Genomic DNA, 19848 nt, shown 5'->3' with positions numbered 1-19848 from the left:
CCAATGAGAATTTTTCAGGTCCTGGAAAGCAGGAGAACAACCTGCAGGTGAGTAACAAAGTCCCAAGAGCAGCCCCACAGCTCCTGTTTGAGAAGAGATGTTGCTTGATAACCAGGAAGTTACAGGCACAAACAAAAATAAAGAGAGAAGTCTGCAGAAATTGCTCAAAGATGAGTGGAGAGAAGGCACACATGCCACTGACCACAGAAAAAAAATATTTTGTTTTTTAGAAGCCTCCTAGTCCAACAGGTGACTGAAATTACTGGATACTGGAAAAGAAATTATCACAAGAGATGTCACAGTAAATATCAAAGCCTCTCTTTCAGCCTCTCAGTCACTTTCTTTCTGGATAGGAGGCTGGGAGGAAATAACAGATAATTAGAAAACCAAGCATGAGGCAAGACTTCTTACTTACAGAACACAAAAAGAGCAGAAAGGTAGAAGTGGAGTGCATGGGCTAATGCCTTGATTGAAACCTCTTTTGCTTCTTTACATCAGGGTAGCCAGAAAGATAGCTTGCAGTGAAGCAATTCTCCAGTAGACCAGGATAAGAGAGAGGTACTCAACAATGCCTATGTTAACATGTTAGATTTTCCCTAATGTCAAAAAGGCTTATTTAAATATTACAGCCTTGCTAATTTTTATCAGCTGTCTGTCTGTGCCCTTTAACTTCACTTGCCTCTTCCTCACTGCTGTTATCCTCTTTTTCTTTTTCATCCTCTTCCTCTTCTTCAGCTTCACTGCTGGAGCTGTCTTCTTTCAATTCTGTTTTCCAGTTACTAGGAACAGTTCTGTTTTTACGGAATTCAAGGGCTTGGTCAAAAGCTGTAAAAGGACCAGCACTTGTTAACACTGCAGGAAGTATCAGTTTGACCACATATTTTAATAAGGAAACAGTAGTCAGTGGGGAAGGGGAGAAGAAGGAAAGACTACTAATTAACAATTCCACCCCCAAATTCAAAGAACCTCAACAACCACTCCCTGTTGTCCATCCTTATTTGTCTGACCCAGTTAAACTGGCCTAGTGCTCTCTCTATATCAAGTCATTCAGAGCTATTACTGGTATTATTACCATATTAGTGTCTATAGACAAATAAGGATCTTCTGCACAGGACATGTATGAAAATTTAATTGAGAAAATCCCTATCCAACAGGTTTACACAGCAGTTTATATATATAAAACAGGGAGGACAAGGAAGATTAAACAAGCCAAAGCTAATTCTAAGAGTTTCATCACACAAACTTAAACTTTCAAATTAATTCACAATTACAGATTCTTGACAGTCCATAAAGGCAACTTACTTGCAACTATTAGGGGTACTACAGTGAGAATAATTCTATGAAGATCTAAAGCAAACAGATATATACTAAAATAACCTATAAAGCCAACATGTGCTGTACTATTATATCCTTTGTGTAGCACATCTCTATGCTTGAAACAAGTGTGGTAGCTGGGGGGAGCCATGTTGGGTTTTGTGGGTTTTGTTAGATTTTATTTGTCTGTTTTAAAAAAGTCCCTCTAGCTTTTCAAAAGTGTTTTTCTTCAATATACTATTCTATAGGAAAAGATCCTATATTTTAGCATTTTTAAGACATGAACCAATCTGCCATAAAGTTAGACCAATTTATGTAATTGAGTAAATACAATACACATGTGTTTTCTCATAGAAAGTTATTTTTACCTTGTTTTAACAAAGCATCAGGCTTTGGTGAAGTTTCACTAATCTCCCGGACATCTTTTCTTGGCACAGACGTGCTAGATAATTTAGAAAGCGTTAAAAAAAATTACAATATTTTAAAGGTAAACTAAGAGTATAATACAGAGCTATCACTCAGACTACAACACACTTAAAAATATACATAAGCGGCATATGGAATATATCTTGACAATTCTATAGTGTTAGTCTGGTACAGTATTAGTCAGAGGATTAAAAAAAAATATTTCTACATGAAATTGGTTTGACCACCTACATGCATTCACTGTGTACTAAAGAAAGCGTGCTACTTCCACAAACAGGTAGTTTCTGGAGTCTCCCAAATACATAATACCTAACAAAAATCTCACATTAATTTAATGTTAATTTAAAACCCTACTTCGCCTAAAGCATAAATAAGTATTAGTATAAATTGCCAGTATGAAACTAAAGACTTACAAATTGAAAGAACAAAGCACTTTCTAATTTCTACTGTGGCTATAACCAAGGAAGCAAATCTGAACTGCAGCTCTGGGGACTTGGGGGTAGGTGTGTGCTCATGTGCACACAGATCTTGTGTGTATTTCTTTGGAGATGTGCACTGATGCCTGAAAAACTATCAAATGGTAAAGGATAGCCTAGACTTAGTAAGTAATTAAACAAAGCTTAAATATTTCAATTTCCTTTCTGCAAAACATTCTGCTAAATTGAACCAAGCCAAACTGCAATTTTGAAAATAAAAACTAAAACCTAGAAAAAGAATTCTATTGTCACGAGCTTAAGAACAGAAAGTTTCTTATTCTGTTGCAAACGCCATACGGTCTGGTTTTCCACATTTCTCTATTATTTTTCCTACTTTGAGTAGTATTGCTGCTCTTTTCAAGGAACGTGATAAGATGCAGTTGCTGTCTAGTCTGAGACAAACATATGCCTTACTACCTCAAAACAAGAAAGAGGATTTCTGTGTGCATGCGGTGTACGTGCGTGCATGCACGCAGCCCCACCCACCCTTCTGTAGCTGGATAAGCTTATGGCCCACATCCCTGAAAAGCAGCACTCTATTCCAACCACAGCAGGAAAGAGTCTCCAGCCATTCCTGAAGTCACGTAATACTGCTTTGTTTGCCACAATTGTGACAATGAAATTAAAACTAAGACAGATAGATTTATCACCCCATTATTAATAATGGCAAAGTTCAAGACTAATTTAGTTACTGTTAACAGTTTTTTAAACATGAGAAAAATCTTGGCAAATTTACTGAGCTTACTGACGTTATTAATACTTTACCCAACACAACTCATACTACATTTTACTTGACTGGTATAAATTTAGTTCAGTTATAAAACTCTGCATTCCTACTTACAATTTGCCATCCTTGAATGAGCGAACGAGAATATTGTCTTTTTTCACTGCAATATCATCACTACAATCTGGACAAACCACCTGCAAAAATATTACAAATGCAAAGTTTAGAGAGAAAAGGTAAAAACAAGAGAGTAACAGTATATACCAATGCTACTCAAAAAGCTTTTGGGCCCATTTCTCTTTAGCAACCCTAAGATGGGACCAACTGAGATCCCTCAAAACACAGGAGTGATGACCTCCTGAAATTACTGAATGCATGAGTTCATGCTCACTTCCTAGAGGGAACTGACAGCTGCTGCCAGAGATATAAGAACAGCATTCTGACAAAAGGTAAGTATCTGCCATGCCACTACAGCTTTTTCTAGTCCACATCCTAAAAGGACAAGAAATGCCACAAATACTGCCATTTGAGTTAGAGACTACTTCTGAAAACTTCCAGAAATGGCAAGGATGTAATCACAAACAGTTTCAAAAACAAAGGTTTACAGGATTTATGAAACTGGATTTTATAATGGAAGACTTGTAAGTCATCTACCTAGGAGAGAAGAGTGCCTCGAGTACAAGTATTATGATAGGTTCTTTAATTCAAGAAGTAGACTAATCAAGTCTAGCATTGAGACATTTTTTTTTTTGCAATTTTAAAAGCTATTTAAGTTTTGTTAAACCAGTTTTTTAATTAAAAAGCTTCAGAAATTTATTTTAAAAATATATCTCTATTGAATTTCCAGAGTTACAGAACAGAAAAGCAACCCTCTTCATCACTCATCTCTCTTCTCTCAAAACATGTGTAGTTCCCTGAAAGTTAGGAAACTTATGGCTGCTGTAAAACCCCAAGGAGGAGCAAATGACTTTAGCTATAATTTAGACCAGGTAAATACCTCTTCTTACATCAACTGTTGCCTTTCAGTTCTAATTTTCCACCAAATACACAAAGATACTGTGTGACAAAAGCTTTTTTTCCCTCTTACACAGGTCACCAGCCATACAGTATTGTAGAAGGTAACTGATTTGGAAACAGGCTCTTATTTGTACAGGCTAAATATGAGAGCATAAGCTAGAGCATGGGCTAGAGCATAGGCTAAATACACTTCTTGAGAGAAATAAAACTTAATAGCCCAAGTCTCAAAATCCAATGCATTCTACAGTCTTCAAAGAAATTACTTTACAAACTACAACTTTCTAAATGAAATGCAGTTTAAGATATAGTTTGCAATACTGAGGTAAAAGACAGTGATTATCAAACTCCTAGCTCTTTAAAGATGGAGAAAGACCCTTCAGGTTTTAGCTATAAGTTTTCTAAAAGCATCAAGATCTTAGAAATGCATTCAGAGGTTGGAAAACAGCTTACCACAATCTCATCTAGTGCCTTTACATCAAGCAACATCACCTCAATTTTGCCTGAATGCAAAAGAAACTCCACTGGAGTCATAGGAGGATGAAAGAGATGATCCTATGTAAACTCAATTTTCTGAAAATGCTGCAGGCAGATTTCCTCACTACAACTTCCAAAAGCCTTTAAGTACACATTAAAACTAAGCTAGGCTATAAAGCTTGCTAAATCATACTCTTTGACATAAGAAACAACTGTCAGGCCTTTTTACAATTACAATTAGTCATTGTACTCACCACTTCCCCCCAGAACCAACAAAAACAAGCAAACAAACAAACTAAAAACCCCCAACCCAAACATGAAAGAAGGATTAAAACAATGTCAATCACCGAGTCCTAACAGTTATTTTTACCAAATTTAGAACCTCTACAGTTTTAGATTTGTAAGAGCTGGTTATAGGGCTGATATCCAAAGCACTCAGTTTCCACTACTAATCTTAATTGTTACTTGCTGTAAAGGTTTAGACTAATCCCTTAACTTCTTTTCACATAATAAACTTGAACAAAGTCCTCTGTGCTTATACACAAAGCACATCAGTACACATAACGAAGTAATGCCGATACACATTCTTCAGCATATTAAACCTCAATTTTCATTTGATTATTCACGTAATTACACTTACCATAATATAAAGTTAATGCAAAATTTATCAGTAATAAGATAAGATTACTTTGTTGATACAGTAGGGTAACCTGCTTATAAGATAAAATAGTTGAGAGGCATAGCTACTGGGGAGGGGATTATAACAAAAAACCCCACAAAAACAAAAAAATCCCAAACCAATATGATGCAGAGCTATAAATCTGATTACTAAAGTAAGAGTTAATCTAGGATAAGCTATTTTAGCGTTAACAAGCTTCACCCTCAAACTTTATCCCCCTACTGCTTCTCATTCATTGCAGGAAGCTTTCCATGAAGAATGAGCTATTCCAATCTTCATCTGAGAGCCAAAGAAATAATTCGTATAACTTTGGAGCAGAAGCAACAATTCAGTTACAATTTAAGGTCTGACCCAAAGCTATCCTGAGCATCGCTCAAGAGCTCAAGAGCAAGCTCAGGCCTGCCATGGAAACCGGTATCTGTGATGTGCATGACCAGAAGGGCAAACCCAACAGCGTGACATAAAGCTGCTCAAGTGAGTTTCACAGACCACTTCTGAGTGCAGCTGGGAGGCAGGATATTGCATCAATCTTGATGACAGCTTTCAGTACAGAAACATCTCAATTTTTCTTGCTTATTACTGAAAACCTCTCTTAAAGCTATCTGCCATTAACATGGTATCTCCTTGCTGTACATTCTGCCCTCTCCCTTGCTGTAAAAAAGACTTCAGTGACTCATTTTCTTCCAACAACTTCCCCAAAAGAAGTCCTGCTGGAAAGCTACTGGACTGCATTACAAGACACAGCAGGTGACAAGAAGAGAGAGCTACAATTGGGAGCTATTGCACATACTAAGAACAGTTAAGTGTTACTGTATGGCATCTTTTCAAAAGAACACAAGAACACTTGTGTTCAAAAGAACACAAAGTCTTCCTGAAATTAGACAAGTATGCTACGCTTTCATTACCAGAGAGCACTTAATCAAATATTTACAATTAATAATAAAATAAAAATTAAAAACCATGATACCAGAAGGTACTACATATAGAAATACATTGATATCCAAATATAACAGTCAGTCTATATGCAATTTCTATACTAGCTGTGATATTTTATTAGAATTTTATTTGTTAAAAAATAAGCCAGAATAAAGAAAGAGAGCAAGTATTTGTACTGAAAGGCTACAATGTAATTTTAAAGGAAATTTACTGTCAATTCTCCACTACCTATCATAGTGACCAAAAAGAAATATCTGGTTTTATTATCAAATGTATTTATATTGAACCTTGAAAAATAATGTCTGTGTAATCGATAAATTTCCCCTCTCTTTGTACTTTATATTTTCTCCTCAATAAAACTCAGTAATTCAGAAAATTAGCATGCAACAGCCTAGGAAAAAAGCCCTGAAATTTTAGTTCAATAGTATTAAACACACTGCTGAGCTGAAATTAGGTCAACAAGCTCTGGCTGTTTGGAAAAACTAAAGTCACATTATCAATCCCTTTTTGTAAACAAATATATTTAGATATATAATATTTTCTGTAACTATTACGATACAGTTCAATTTGAAGAACCATATGAAGTTCTAATAAAAAACACCGAAATGAAAAAAACCCACACTTTTCTCTGGTTCCTAGAAAACAAAAGAAAGCTTTACTAAATTAAAATAAAGATGAAACCCTTACCAAGGCTGGAAACCACAGAGCTTTCTTTTTATCCACACTGAAGCAGTCCACGCACACAACTTTTCCTAATAACTCGTCACTTTGTTTTCTATCATCTTCATCTTCATCGCTGGAAGAGGATGAAGATTCTTCTTCAGGACTAAACAACAGAAAGAGACTTAAAAGTCAACTATTCAAAACTTGCATATTATAATTACAGGAGATCCAAAGCTAATTGTCAAAGAGGCATGAGTAATAGCGACTTGAATTGTTTGTTAAGTGTTTTAGCATAAAAATGAATAGAAATGTTTATAATTACAGTATAGTAACAATTCAAACATTATAAACTCAGAAATGCATATTTACTAGTAAGACATGCAAATACCAAACAAAACACCACCATGCATTCACATGGAGGAAGATAAATGCATTGTCAGGGCATTCAAGTGAGACCAATTCTGCCCTACAGAAGCACTGTTCAAAAATACTGTTGCAGTTGTAGTTTTGGACAAACGTCAAGTTAAACTGTTTTGTTTTTCCCTCTTAATCTCTTTAGGCTTTTACTTCAACAGCCATACAGAATAAAAGGCTGTTCTGAGAGAGGACAAATCTCTGAAGAAGAAACATCAGCTATAAAGATGAATAGCAAAGAGAAAAAGACGTCTATTTATCTTTAAACAGTTCTTTAAAGAAGTGCAGTGAAGCATTTCGATGACTGTTTCAATTTCACATTGAAGGTAGTGCTGGAATGTAAGCAGGTGGGCAAAGGTGCAAATACATTTTGATTTAAAAAGGTTCTGGATTACTGTTTTGACTGTTCAAGTACAAAGTTGCACCCGGTTTTAAACCATATGGGGAGTCTAAATGAACAAAACCAACTAAAATTACCTGCAACTGATTAACAAAAAAATAAAATAAAAAAAAATCAGCACTCTTGCCACTCTCTCTAGATCTTTTTTTACTCATCACTTTCAAGGTTAATTCTCAGGAAATATACAGCATGTTCAATGAACACGGGAAGCATAATTTCAAAAGCTATCTTCCATTTTTCACATAACTGCTTTTGAGTACAAAATTCAGTATTTACAAAAACCTCAGTTAGAATTTCTGTAACAGAAAACAAATGATGTTACAGTCTAAGGTAAATTATTATGTTTCCTTTTCCCCACCTTAATTTCCAGTGCTGATAAAGCATTCTCTTGGAATTTTTTTCCCTCAACATCTTTTTTTTTTTAAGTAGTGGTTTCTTTTAAAATACAGCATGAAACTCTTTCAGGCTGCTTTCTGGGGTTCAGTAATCTCTTGTGGGAAGAGAAAGAAGTCTAGGACTACGGAGAAAGCCAGAACTATTTTAGAGAGGCTACTTCCTAGCTCAGTTATGCCAGTATCTGTGCAATTTCTCTTTTTACTCAGTTAAGTCTGTTAATTGTAAGATAAAGGGAAGTGTGTTGCTTCTGACATAATAATGTCCTGTATAGTTACGGAAACAGAGAAAACAACGACCCAGTCACAGACACCAAGGATGTTGCAATCATGTTCTCTGTGGTAACACCAGCTTTTTCATTCACTACAGTACAAATTAGTAAGTCAGTAATTTTATGAGTAAATTTATAGCACCGCTACATATATAGGGCAACATCTACTTCAAGCTATCAAAAAGAGAGCAAAAGGCTAGCCCAAGCACAAAACCCACTACCACCCAAAAACTTTAACCAAAACAAAAAACAAGAGCAAACAAAAAAACCACCCCCCCCCATACACAAATTAAAAAAAAAAGAAACCCCACAACCCACCCACAAACAACAGAGAACAGTCACTGGATTACTTAACACCGGTTTATCAAGATCACAACTACTAATTCTGGCACCTAGGAAATCAAGTCACTACTCTTGAACTTGGTTTTTCTATCAGTAAACTTTGCTGGAAACCATAATAGAAGCAATGGGCAGAAACTGTTACACAGGAAGTTCCACCTGTATATGAAGAAGAACTTTAATCTGTGGGTGACCGTGCACTAGAACAGATTGCCCAGAGAGGTTGTGGAGTTTCCCTCACCGGAGGTATTCAAGAACCGTGTGGACACAATCCTCTGCCATGTGCTCTGGGATGATCCTACCTAAGCAGGGAGGCTGGTTGGACCAGATGACCCACTGGGGTCCCTTCCAACCTGACCCATTCTGTGATTCTATAATACTGTTCACCTATTTCTAAAAGCTCTCAGAGATCCTGTAATGAGAAACCAGAGGTCTAGAGGAGGATTCTGGTACCTTGTACAAAGACTTCATATCAGCTGGACAAAGACTAAATTATAACGATCTTAGTTTGAGTCCAACACATTCATAACACTGACAGTCTACTACAGAGACATTTCTGACTACAGTTTAACATCATGTTTCCACTTGTTGTGCTACTTTTTTTTTTTCACTTAATAAAACCAAGAAAAAACTCTTGCCTATATCTGGTGCTATTTTAAATACTGATTACACGAAGACTTGAAATGCTTACACAACAGTGCACATGCACCTGACTTTCAATCCGGGTGCTTAACAACATTTTTCATCCGGCCTCCTGTTTTTTGAATAAGAGAAGCCCAAAGATACAAGTAATAAAACTCCACACACACTGAAAGCTTCAGAATTGAATACACACGGCACGGATATCAAGATGTTTAACTTACATATGATTGGATCTCCTTCCTCTGTTTGTTTTCTTTCCGATAACAGGAGTCCCAAAGTGTTCAGGATTGGTGAGTGGAAGTTGATCTAATGTCTGTTGAAATGTAAAAATATATATGCATACACATAAAAAAATGCCTGGCATGAGTTATTCTCCACACCACATGGTTCATAAAAGTAATTTTTCAATAGACTTTCTCATTACAAAAGAAGTACAGAAGTACATCATACACATCATGCTTTGATTTTAAAAAAAGCAATGTGTTTTGTTCTGAGTTTTTTTCAACACTTTCTCTGCACCTCTGAATAACTGACTTTTGTCCAAAACACAAAGATAATTCTTCCCAGAAGTCCTGCCTTTGGACCATTAAAACACAGAGAAATAAGTATCAGGTATTCTGCCGACCCGGGATATTCCATCTCTACTGGATGAATTTTCTGCACTTCCTATCATTGAGACTAAACATCCAATCATCTACTTAAAAATGAACAAAAGTCCCCTTTGAAATGAAGCTGCAAGATAACAGCAGCAAACACAACAAGTTAATTGTATTTTTTTTTAGTAATTCATAATTTGATATGTGAGGGAGACTCTTAAAACAATTTTAAAGAGGCTGCTATATTGATAATTGAGAGGGTGCTAATTGATGTTTTATCAGCATCAAAACAAAAAGAGAGGGAAAGAAAGAACTTTCCTTGTTCAGGGAGAATGCTTCAAGAGAAGAACTCATGGATGAGCAGTATCTTCTGCCTCTAAGCCTGCTGTTAACTGTTTAAATGATAAACATTCCAGATTTGAAGGCTCCTGGTACACAGGAGTTTTTTGTACAGCCACTTACTCTTACTCTTTGAAAGAAGGGAGAAAGTCTTCCAAATTAAATACAATCCTCTGACTTAAACTTCTTTGTCATGTATTGATTTTTGAATGTGTAACACCAACGAGAATCTCAAATGTATTCTGTGCCAGAGAACTAACATAGGGACAATAAAACTGGCTTTTTAAAATCTGAAAGTAAATGCACAACTACTTCTGAGTGTGATGGACATCCTAAAAGACTCTACACCACACACTTGGGAAGGCAGAGATGAAGCTAAAGCAACATCAGAACAAGACAACTGTGGGGTACTGGCCTAATCACAAAAGAAATTTGAGATGCAATTTTCCCTGCTGAGTAGCTGTGCAATCACAAAGTAATTATTAGAAATGCACAACATGTGTTTCATTGAGGGCTGGTGACAATGAATTGCGTATCAGTGACTTTTGGCAAAACATCAAAAGCTAAGACAATAAAAGTTGATAAAACAGAAAGTAGCTGTCACCTGAATATATGGTTTCTCTGAATCTGACAAAATAATACAAATTATTCTACTTCAGCCAAACAGGTCACAAAGCAATATATATATACTAAAAATTTTAAATCTGCTTACTATAAGGTAATACCCCTGAAACCATATTAAAATAGTCTTTATGGAATAGAAACAATCTAATCTTCAGTTGTGCTGATCATTAATAACAGAGCTAATTGAAGGAACACCACAGTCTTTAAAATTTTGGCATTTATATCTGAATCCAGATTTAGGCATATAATTAGGGCCCCTTCTTTACATGTGTTTAATCCTGACTTCAGATTCTAGAGGGTACCTGAATCTTCAGGAGAATGCAGTACACAAACAACAAGCTCAGCTGACTACAATAATAACATCATATTTATGTAGAGCAAAAAACCCCGTCTTCAGTAGCTCTCCAATAAGCAAACGTGTTTACATAAGTCTGCCCACCAGTCCAGATTGTCTTATATAATACGAAGGAGTAACTCTCATTCTGAAATTCCAGCTATTTGTAATTTGCTACAAATGTGTGCCTATTTTAATGGGCAAGTCACCTTTAAGGCATGAGCCAGCTTTAAAATACCGATAACTGTTGTCAAATTACCAAATAACAGCAATTAATTATTGGTCCTTTAAAAGAAAAGTATTCATCTTTCAGGTTTATCAATTATTACAAACCTTGATTATCTATCTAAAATCCAGCAGAACTGTGAAAAGAAGTACATCCATTTTTAATTATAATTTATATGAATTTTTATATTATATTGTGATTCCCCCCCAATTAATACTTACAGATAATTTTTTATACAAAGCAAAGCAGTTGTGTGATTGCAATTTTTTGTGTGATCTACAATCTGTGAACTATCAAAAATATAAAAATGAAAAAGAAATTTGAAAAAGAAAAATGAAATTCTGATTTTGCTTCTTAACTTACACAGTTTGATGAAATCTAACTGTATTTCTTGATTTTTAAAAAGAATAAGCCAGACCCTGTAGACTGTACTTTACACAACCCCCTTTTTTAGCAGCATGAATGTACATAACATACCAAAGACTGAGGTACTAAAAATATCACTTTTAAATTTTTCTAAATAAAAAGCTGTAATACAAAAATTCTTCAATTACCTCACTTTCAGCAAAATGTCTTTCTCCTTTTAAACACAGGGAAGAGCGTCTCAGTGTCTTCTCATCACCATCATCAAATACTGTCACCGGGTAACAAGTGAGGAAAGAAAAAGACTTTCTTTTTAAATCAAGATATTGTTGACTCATTTAGATGTTCAGAAAGAATGGGATATATATTCCTGTAGCTAATTCTTAACAAAGCTATACCTGGATAGATAATGCTGCATATCCAGTAAAGCATTTCACAGACTGACCAAATACATTAGCTGCTGTATCACCACAACTTGTATATGTTAAAAGGAATCTTTAGTAATCAGCAGTTGAGCAGACAAAAAATAAATACTCACTAGAATTCAAAACCTATTCTTTTAACATTTACAATTTTTACAAAATTTTATTACGTAACCAGAACTCATACAAAATTCAAGTAGAACCTATGCTTACTACAAAGAAACATAAATGGATGTTTACAGAAAAAGGTTACAACTTAATGTTACATGGAAGTTCAATGTCTTTCTCTATTGACTTCATTCAACTATGCTATAAAACAGTGATATCAGCCTAAGGAAGATGACAATAGTCAAAGTGCTGACAATCATCAAAACCAGCTCTACTGACAGAACTGTGGAGCTCCCAGTTTCTAGACTTTTTGCCACCTCTGCTATCACAAGGTCAAGTGGAAACAAGTTCATAATACTGTTGATTCAGCTACATATATTATCTTTTTGAATCCTAAAATGCACTGCACACATTTAAGGTGAGGTCTTCAGAAGCTGATAAACTGGTCATATAAAAAGTAAGCTTTTGTCAAGTCTTCTTCAGGTATTTAACAGATTAAAACTGAAAAATTTTGACTCTCAGGCTTTGCTTGCACTGTTCAGTGAGACAAAAATGGATCTCTTCTTCCCTCCTGAACACTGATAATAATTACATTCTTGTCTCCACACTGCAGTGACCTTGAAGACTTTTGTGGGCATGGAAACAACACCAAGATTAGATTAAAATATTACATTAAAAAGTAAAAGTTTCTGCAATTTCTCAACATGCCTCTTTCACCTTCATTCAAATCTTCACTTCTGTCCATCAACAGATCAAAAAACAGTGTTAGAAGAATGGCTGTCAGCCAGCAAAATTAGAGAGGTTAATTTTCAGCCATGTCTGGCTTTCGGATAGTGGGTGTTACACTCTTCAACATTTACTAATTTAAATACAAATATATAAAAAGCAACAAGATACATCAAAATTCTTGACTAGTACTTGTTTGATATGAAAGAAACTTTTATCTAGTTCTGAGAATTTTTGATCCCTGTGTTAAATTCAGTACTGTTGATAACAAACTTCCACTCATGACTACCATTCCCCAGACTGTGTTATATACTGCAGTAACTGCTGAACACTGTTCAGTGATAAACTATCAGTCAGAGACGCACAATTGTCACTTCAACATTTGTTGAAAAATATCAACATCAAGAACTGCACACAAAAAACCACGTAGATTTGGAACTGCATCTCAAATGGTCAACACATAATTAAGCCCCCTCTCCGTTAAATGAAGTAGAAGGCAGCAGGTTCCTAATCCAGTTTGTGTTAATTAAGATAACAGTCTCCTTACATAATGAGAGAGAAAAAAAAAATCTATCCACTTCAGGAGATAAGCTGATTACAGCAGAGGTAAACCTATTCAGAGCTAGGTAGGTAGCCACATTATGTGTCCTGTGTGGTAACCTGCCTGTGGCCTCTTCCCTGCCAGGGGGATTCCTAATCTTGTTCCATGAATACTTCCAAAGGAAAAGCTTCACCTCCCTGTAAGACTTGTGTGGCCAGCATGGTACATATGGCTGATTACATATGACATTCTGATCTAATGGAACATCCTGAAAACAACCTACTGAGCGGGCATACAACAGTGTAATGTATTTAAAATCACGTATTCTAAAACTGCAAGGAAAAGAGGAAAAAAGAAAAAGGAGGCAACTTATGTAAATAAAGCCACTTTGAATTCTGAGAAAGGGCAATGTAATGACAAAATCATGCAGAAGGGGTTTAAGACTACTTTTGAACACGCACAATTCTGCATTTTTAGTCAAGCAAACAATCCTACAATTTCTCCCCCCCATAATAAACACAGAGATAAATGTTAAGAATATCAATTAAACTTTAAAAGTTTAATTAAAAAATGTTTAATTAAAATCATATGAAGGATGAAACAGTATCCAGTTACCAGGAGTGGAATACCTTGAGCTCTTTGAGGAATTTTTACAGGACAGGCAGGGACACTTGGTGTATGTATGTGCATGTGTATGAGTGTGTATTTATTTATTTTTATATAATATACATATAGTTATATATATGTATTATATTTACAGCTTTTATACACATATATACAAACTGTGCTCTAGTCATTTTAAAAGACTATATAAGTTGGGATTTTATAAAAATTTAATTTATTCTTATCGCCCTTTGGTAGGAAAGCAGTAGCACGAAAAAAAGACATGTAAACAAGCCAATGTGTAATTTCTCATCAGACAACACCTTATGAATACAAGACAGACAGGGATGCTCTTAAAGCAACCTTGCCCGTACTTCATTGTTAAAAGAGTTCTCAAGCGGCCCTCAAATGGTTATTACTCTCCAGATACTGCTGCAGTGGCATATATGGTCTTAAGTATCTTCTGGAAAGGTATTACTTCAGATCAATCTGATCCCTTCACAAAGTTTTTGACCAAATCATAGCAATTTTATTCAAAAAATCATTAACAACACAAATAATTAGATGCTTCTCAACAAGTGCTGAGACAACATTAGGTAACTGCTGGTTAAGATCTGTGCTAATTCTGAAGTCTGGGAAATGGTAACTATACCTTAAAGTAGGAATTTCATTCAGATCGGCAGTCATCACTGTCTATAAAGATAATTTCTGTCTCATTCCACTCACCCTCCTGACAAAGATTATTCTAATCATCCACTGCTAGAGTCACTTCTCTATCAAAGTACATTACCCAGCCAGCAGCTGTGCTATTTTTACTGATTCTGCAAGGTCAACATGCTTTTGTCTACTTTTATCTACAAAATGTAACAGTTGAGACTGAAAACCATACCTCTTCTTCCTATTTCTCAAGCTCAGGATTTTTGACAGACATCTACTTTGATTTACAGACTGCAACTGCATGACATCTAACTTCAAAATTTATTCTGCGTGGACTCCTATCTTATTCTTCTTGCTGAACCACTAACCTCACACTTTCTCAGAAACATAAACATACAACACAGTTCTAACACCAGCTATACCATTTACTTCTTAAAAGCTCTCTTATCTGATCCACTTCTTTAATAATTACCAAAACACTATCTATAATGTTAATTCCTGTCTTTGTACCTCATGTTTCACCCCATCCTAATCCGATCTCTCCTTTATTAATAGATTCTACTTCTCCAACAAGAAAACATGTATTCTGCAACTAGCTCTATTCCTTTCTAGAAGTACGGAAAGTTAAGTCTTTCCCTAGCTGTTCAACATCACTTCATCATCAACAAACCACAATATCTCAAAACAACTAAGTCTTGCTAAAGTTCTTTCAAGATCTGGTCTTCATCTTCCCATGTCCCACTTATCTGCCCAGGAGAGGCTTATATAGTTTCTCAAGAATCAATACATTTCCTGTAGTGCCTTTAAGACTACCAGTGCACAGATAGAATATATGTTATCATTCTACAACTGACCAATTTACCCCAAGACAGACTGATCTGCTCATACTTGGCACCAAAGAGTAAACCTATGTGTATAAAGCCTTTAAAAATATATCAAAAAACCCCACCCTATATTTGTTTGAGGACACGTGGATATATCATCTATCATCTGAAATGTCACATAATAAACCAGGAAGAACAAATACGAAAAAACTTCTTATAAAAACAAGCTATGTCTGTTTCAAGAGTAGCTTTATCAGGGCTAAGTCTGGAAGCAGGGAAGAATAAGCGTTCCAACTTGTGTTTTAAAAGCACTTCTTTGGTTTTTTTTTTAAGGAAGTATGACAGCATACTTTGCTTCAGAATATTTAGCAATAGTATATTAAATTTCTAAGAAGTAGTCACTGATTACAGAACAATTGACTAGGTCTTTATTTGGTGTCCCGATTTCACATTGTGAGGGGTATAGTTTCTTATAAAAAACAAAAATAAGAAGTTTATTTTTGAGGGTTTTTCATACAAACTCTGAATACCTAAGCATCTCCAAAAAATCTCTCTCACCATGTTTAAGACATGTCCAAGTCACAGGCTTATTTTTAAGTCATGAATTTTATTCAAATACATAAATATTTCTCTTACCTACAGTGTACCAACTTGCATCTGTTAATTTGTTGATAACTGCTTCCTGGTATGTTCCATCTGGATTCTTCACTTCCACAACAGTTCCTACCTAAAATACAAAAGTCACTTAGCAATGGAGAGTTCTAAAACAGGCAATAAAGTCAACGCTTTTGTATTAGCAAACAGAGATATTTCTAACCTATTCCACATTAAATATAACATACTTTTTCAGTTTCACCTGAATGTATTTGTATCCCTCAAACTTCTTTTTTCATTCCTCTAAAATAAGGCAACTAACTGAGCTGATTATTTCCTGCCAGCAGGTGGGGAACAAGAACCAATTTGAGTGATGTCATTCTCTTGTATAAGAGCTTTCCCATCAAATCCTCCAGCTGAGTTCTCAAAAGAAACAGTGACTAAAAATCAGAGCCAGCCATACTTCTTAGCTTTAAGGCAAAAAGAACAAAGAGGCTTGCACCAGCCTATGCTGCACCCCTTTTAACTACAAAGGAAAAAGCTAACATGCAGAGTACACTACCTCTAACTATGCAGCACTACCTTTTATGCTTTGTGATCCTATCTGGCCTGTGTAATAAGTTGAACCTTCCACTGTTACCCCATACTGTATATGCATTTTTATGTCGAATACTGAAAAAAAATGTTTTTCAAAGCACTAGTAAAATATAAACCAAATTTATTACCTTTAAGGGACCCTTTATGTGGTCATCCTGCACTTCCACTGTTGAAGAATCATGCCTAAAGGTTACCTAAAAAATATAATTCAACTGACAATCACTTGATACAATTGAGCAGCATAAGCACACACAAACATCAATAGCCCTTCTCTTACTCTCATTTTAGTTAGTCACCATAGTCATTCCACTTGCTGAAATCTGTGTTTCCTTCACATATTTTCGAAATATGAGGGGTCAACTTCTTAGTCATCGAAATTTCTAAAATATTTTTTATCCTCCAGAATAGAATCATTACCTCTAAAGGAAATGACGGACTAGAGTTTGTCAAAAACACCTAATGGTTTCAAAAGATCTCTGCTGTTCTGTTAAATGATTTGAACTTCTGTAGTACCACAGCAAGAAAGGAGAAAGTTTCAACAGTTACAAGTAAAACTTTTAAGAAACATTTATATTTCAATGATTTGAAATTTAACAGTTTTAGCACATATATCTAGCCTATGTGATGGAGTTTTTTTTTGTTTTGCTCATTAAAGCAATTTTCCTACCTCAAGGTTGAAAGATTCACACAAGAAAAGTTCAGGACATTGCTGTCAATTAAACAAAATAACAAACCAAATTGCCTTTCCATTAATATCCAGCCTACACACTGAAAGGTAACTGGAAGGAAACATAGAAACAGCTAACCTTTCAGTCCTTCAAAACTGCAGTAAATCCCATAAACATTCCCAAGCTATTTTCTGATATCATTCCCATAAAGACACATAAAGGCTGTGTCTTTAATCTTACACCTCCTGACCTCATCAAAAAAAAAGAAATGTATGGTAATTCAAATTTACGATTAAGTTATCTGTATCAGATGCTATAGACATTCATCTTTCATTTCATTCACAATTAACGTGGTCACATTGAAAATCATAGGATCTTCCTATCAATTACATCTGAAGTTTTATTTCCACCTTGGTTTTAAAACTATAGGAAAATTATAGGAAACTAAGAAAATTCTGGCTTTACATTTTACGTACAAATGTACATTTATTAACACACACAAATGATGTTCTGATGTTCACCAGACCACACTCTTTGGTGTAAGTATATGATGTTTTAGTTAGCATTTGTAATAAGTAAGAATGTAACATGAGACCCAGCTGTGTAACAGTAACTCTCAACTACAGCAATCCTACCTCTGTTTTTATTTACTTTCTGTGGTTACCTTACATGTATTTTACAGCAAAAAGGAACTCTATTCAAAACCATGAGCCAGCCACAATGTGCTACGATGACAGGTAAACAAAGCAATTCCTATAGTGTATTCCAGACCGGTTTGTCTTTTTAAAGATGTCTTGGGGCTTTGACTCTTTGGGGTGAGAAGATTTTTGATATCAACAGTTTTTGCTTCTTGAGATAGTCCTATGTGCTCAAAAATACTGGTTATTAACATAAACATTCAAACTCCAAACTTAGTGAGACACCACTAGCCTTTCTTGAAGCTAAGAAAAGTGATGTTAGAATTTGATAGTTGTGGGCTTTAATTCCCACAGTATTTACCAGTGTGGAACCTTTTTGTCTCAGGCAAAAGATTAAGACCCTCAGCACATCATGAATCCAGTTAGACTCAGTTGGAATTTCCCTTTTCTTCACTGTCCTGAAAAGACAGTCCTGGTAAGCCCTATTACAGCAGATGTTTCTCTTGTTTCTGTTTAATAAAGACCTACACAGAAAACAGTTTCTTCTGAAACTTCTGTGCAGGGTGCCCAAATACAAGTGGGTGTGGATGATGGTGCTAATTGTTTTAGGAGTAGCTGTCAAAACAAACTGGCTTAAATAGCTCTCTGAAAAAAGCTGTAAAACACCCGATGAAGTGGACTAACACCCTGGTAATACCGGAAGTCTTGCCCTTTAGTCAAATTTGGACTGCCTTCAACACTTTTCATAAGTCCAGGCAAATCTTAAGTTTTACTGCTTTCCATGACAAAGTGGGTAAAAGGCAGTTACATGTTATTGTAAAATTCTGTACCATGTATAGAATTTGCCAAAAACCACTAAACTGTGAATACAGTACCTATGGATACTGAAATTGTAAGTAAATAGCACCTGCAATAAACTAAATAAAGTTTTTAAATTATGCTGGTGGTGGGACGGTTTTGTGAAGGTATCCCTTCAAAATATTATAGGAAGCAGAATTCAACAAAAGAAAACAGGTAAAAGTAGAAACAATTAAATGTATTTTACTTGTCTGAAGATTACATACTTCACCCTGAAAGACTTTTGTTGCCATCCTACTTTCTCAACAGAGCACCTAGTTATAAAACTTAAATGAATACTTTACACTAAAATTGACAGTATGAAGTTAACTGACTTTCCTTGTCCTCTAGTAGTTCTAGAAGACTAAGGCATAAAATGTACTGGGGCCAGAAGAAACTGCTAAACAAGTGGAAAATAAATGTAGCAGATAAACTACCAACTCCAGACAAAACACACCTAATAGCAAGAATCTTTGTTAGAGCTAATACTGAGGAAAGAGTGCATGTGCCAGGAAGAGCTAAAAAGACTTTTAGAAAAATCAAAAGGTCAGTGTTAAGTTTAAGGAATACACATTCCTGGTGGAGAAAAGATAATGTAAACAGATATTGTTACAGCACTTACACACAAAAATCTAAACCACAAATCACACTACTCTACAAAGCAACAACAGTACTGGAGCTGAACTGCCCTAAGCAATACAGTAACAGCAAAGACACACACACAAACTTGAATCCAGAGGGCTTTAGGCACAATCTCCACAAATGATTTACAGTAAAAATTCTATTTCATGTCAAGATCTTTCTGCAAAACATTCCAGTGACAAAACTACAAGTAATAAACTCACAAGAAAATATTTAACACTGAATAATATCAAGTGGCCATCTAAGAAGGTGGACTCAAAGCCCCACAAAGAACTGAGTTAAGATTTCACTGATCTAGGCACAACACAATTCCTGTACTTAAATACTGATGCATAACAGCT

The 19848-nt window shown here is 35.4% G+C and overlaps 1 protein-coding gene across 5 annotated transcripts in view; it reads right to left on the bottom strand.

Annotated features, from left to right (window-relative positions):
- ARID4B (AT-rich interaction domain 4B) overlaps positions 1-19848 on the bottom strand; it is an 88305-nt gene that overhangs the window by 36814 nt on the left and 31643 nt on the right. For all 5 annotated transcript variants that reach the window (XM_032682635.1, XM_032682636.1, XM_032682637.1 and 2 more), the window contains 8 exons: positions 16851-16916; positions 16168-16258; positions 11842-11921; positions 9390-9481; positions 6734-6872; positions 3058-3137; positions 1683-1756; positions 680-825 (listed from right to left, as the gene is read on the bottom strand). In XM_032682635.1, the coding sequence (XP_032538526.1) occupies positions 680-825; positions 1683-1756; positions 3058-3137; positions 6734-6872; positions 9390-9481; positions 11842-11921; positions 16168-16258; positions 16851-16916 (768 nt within the window). The remainder of the gene's footprint in view (positions 1-679; positions 826-1682; positions 1757-3057; positions 3138-6733; positions 6873-9389; positions 9482-11841; positions 11922-16167; positions 16259-16850; positions 16917-19848) is intronic.

Source organism: Chiroxiphia lanceolata, chromosome 3, assembly GCF_009829145.1.
Source record: "Chiroxiphia lanceolata isolate bChiLan1 chromosome 3, bChiLan1.pri, whole genome shotgun sequence".
Lineage (NCBI taxonomy): Eukaryota > Metazoa > Chordata > Aves > Passeriformes > Pipridae > Chiroxiphia > Chiroxiphia lanceolata.
The sequence above is the reverse complement of the archived record's forward strand: the minus strand, read 5'-3'. Positions and strand labels throughout refer to the sequence as shown.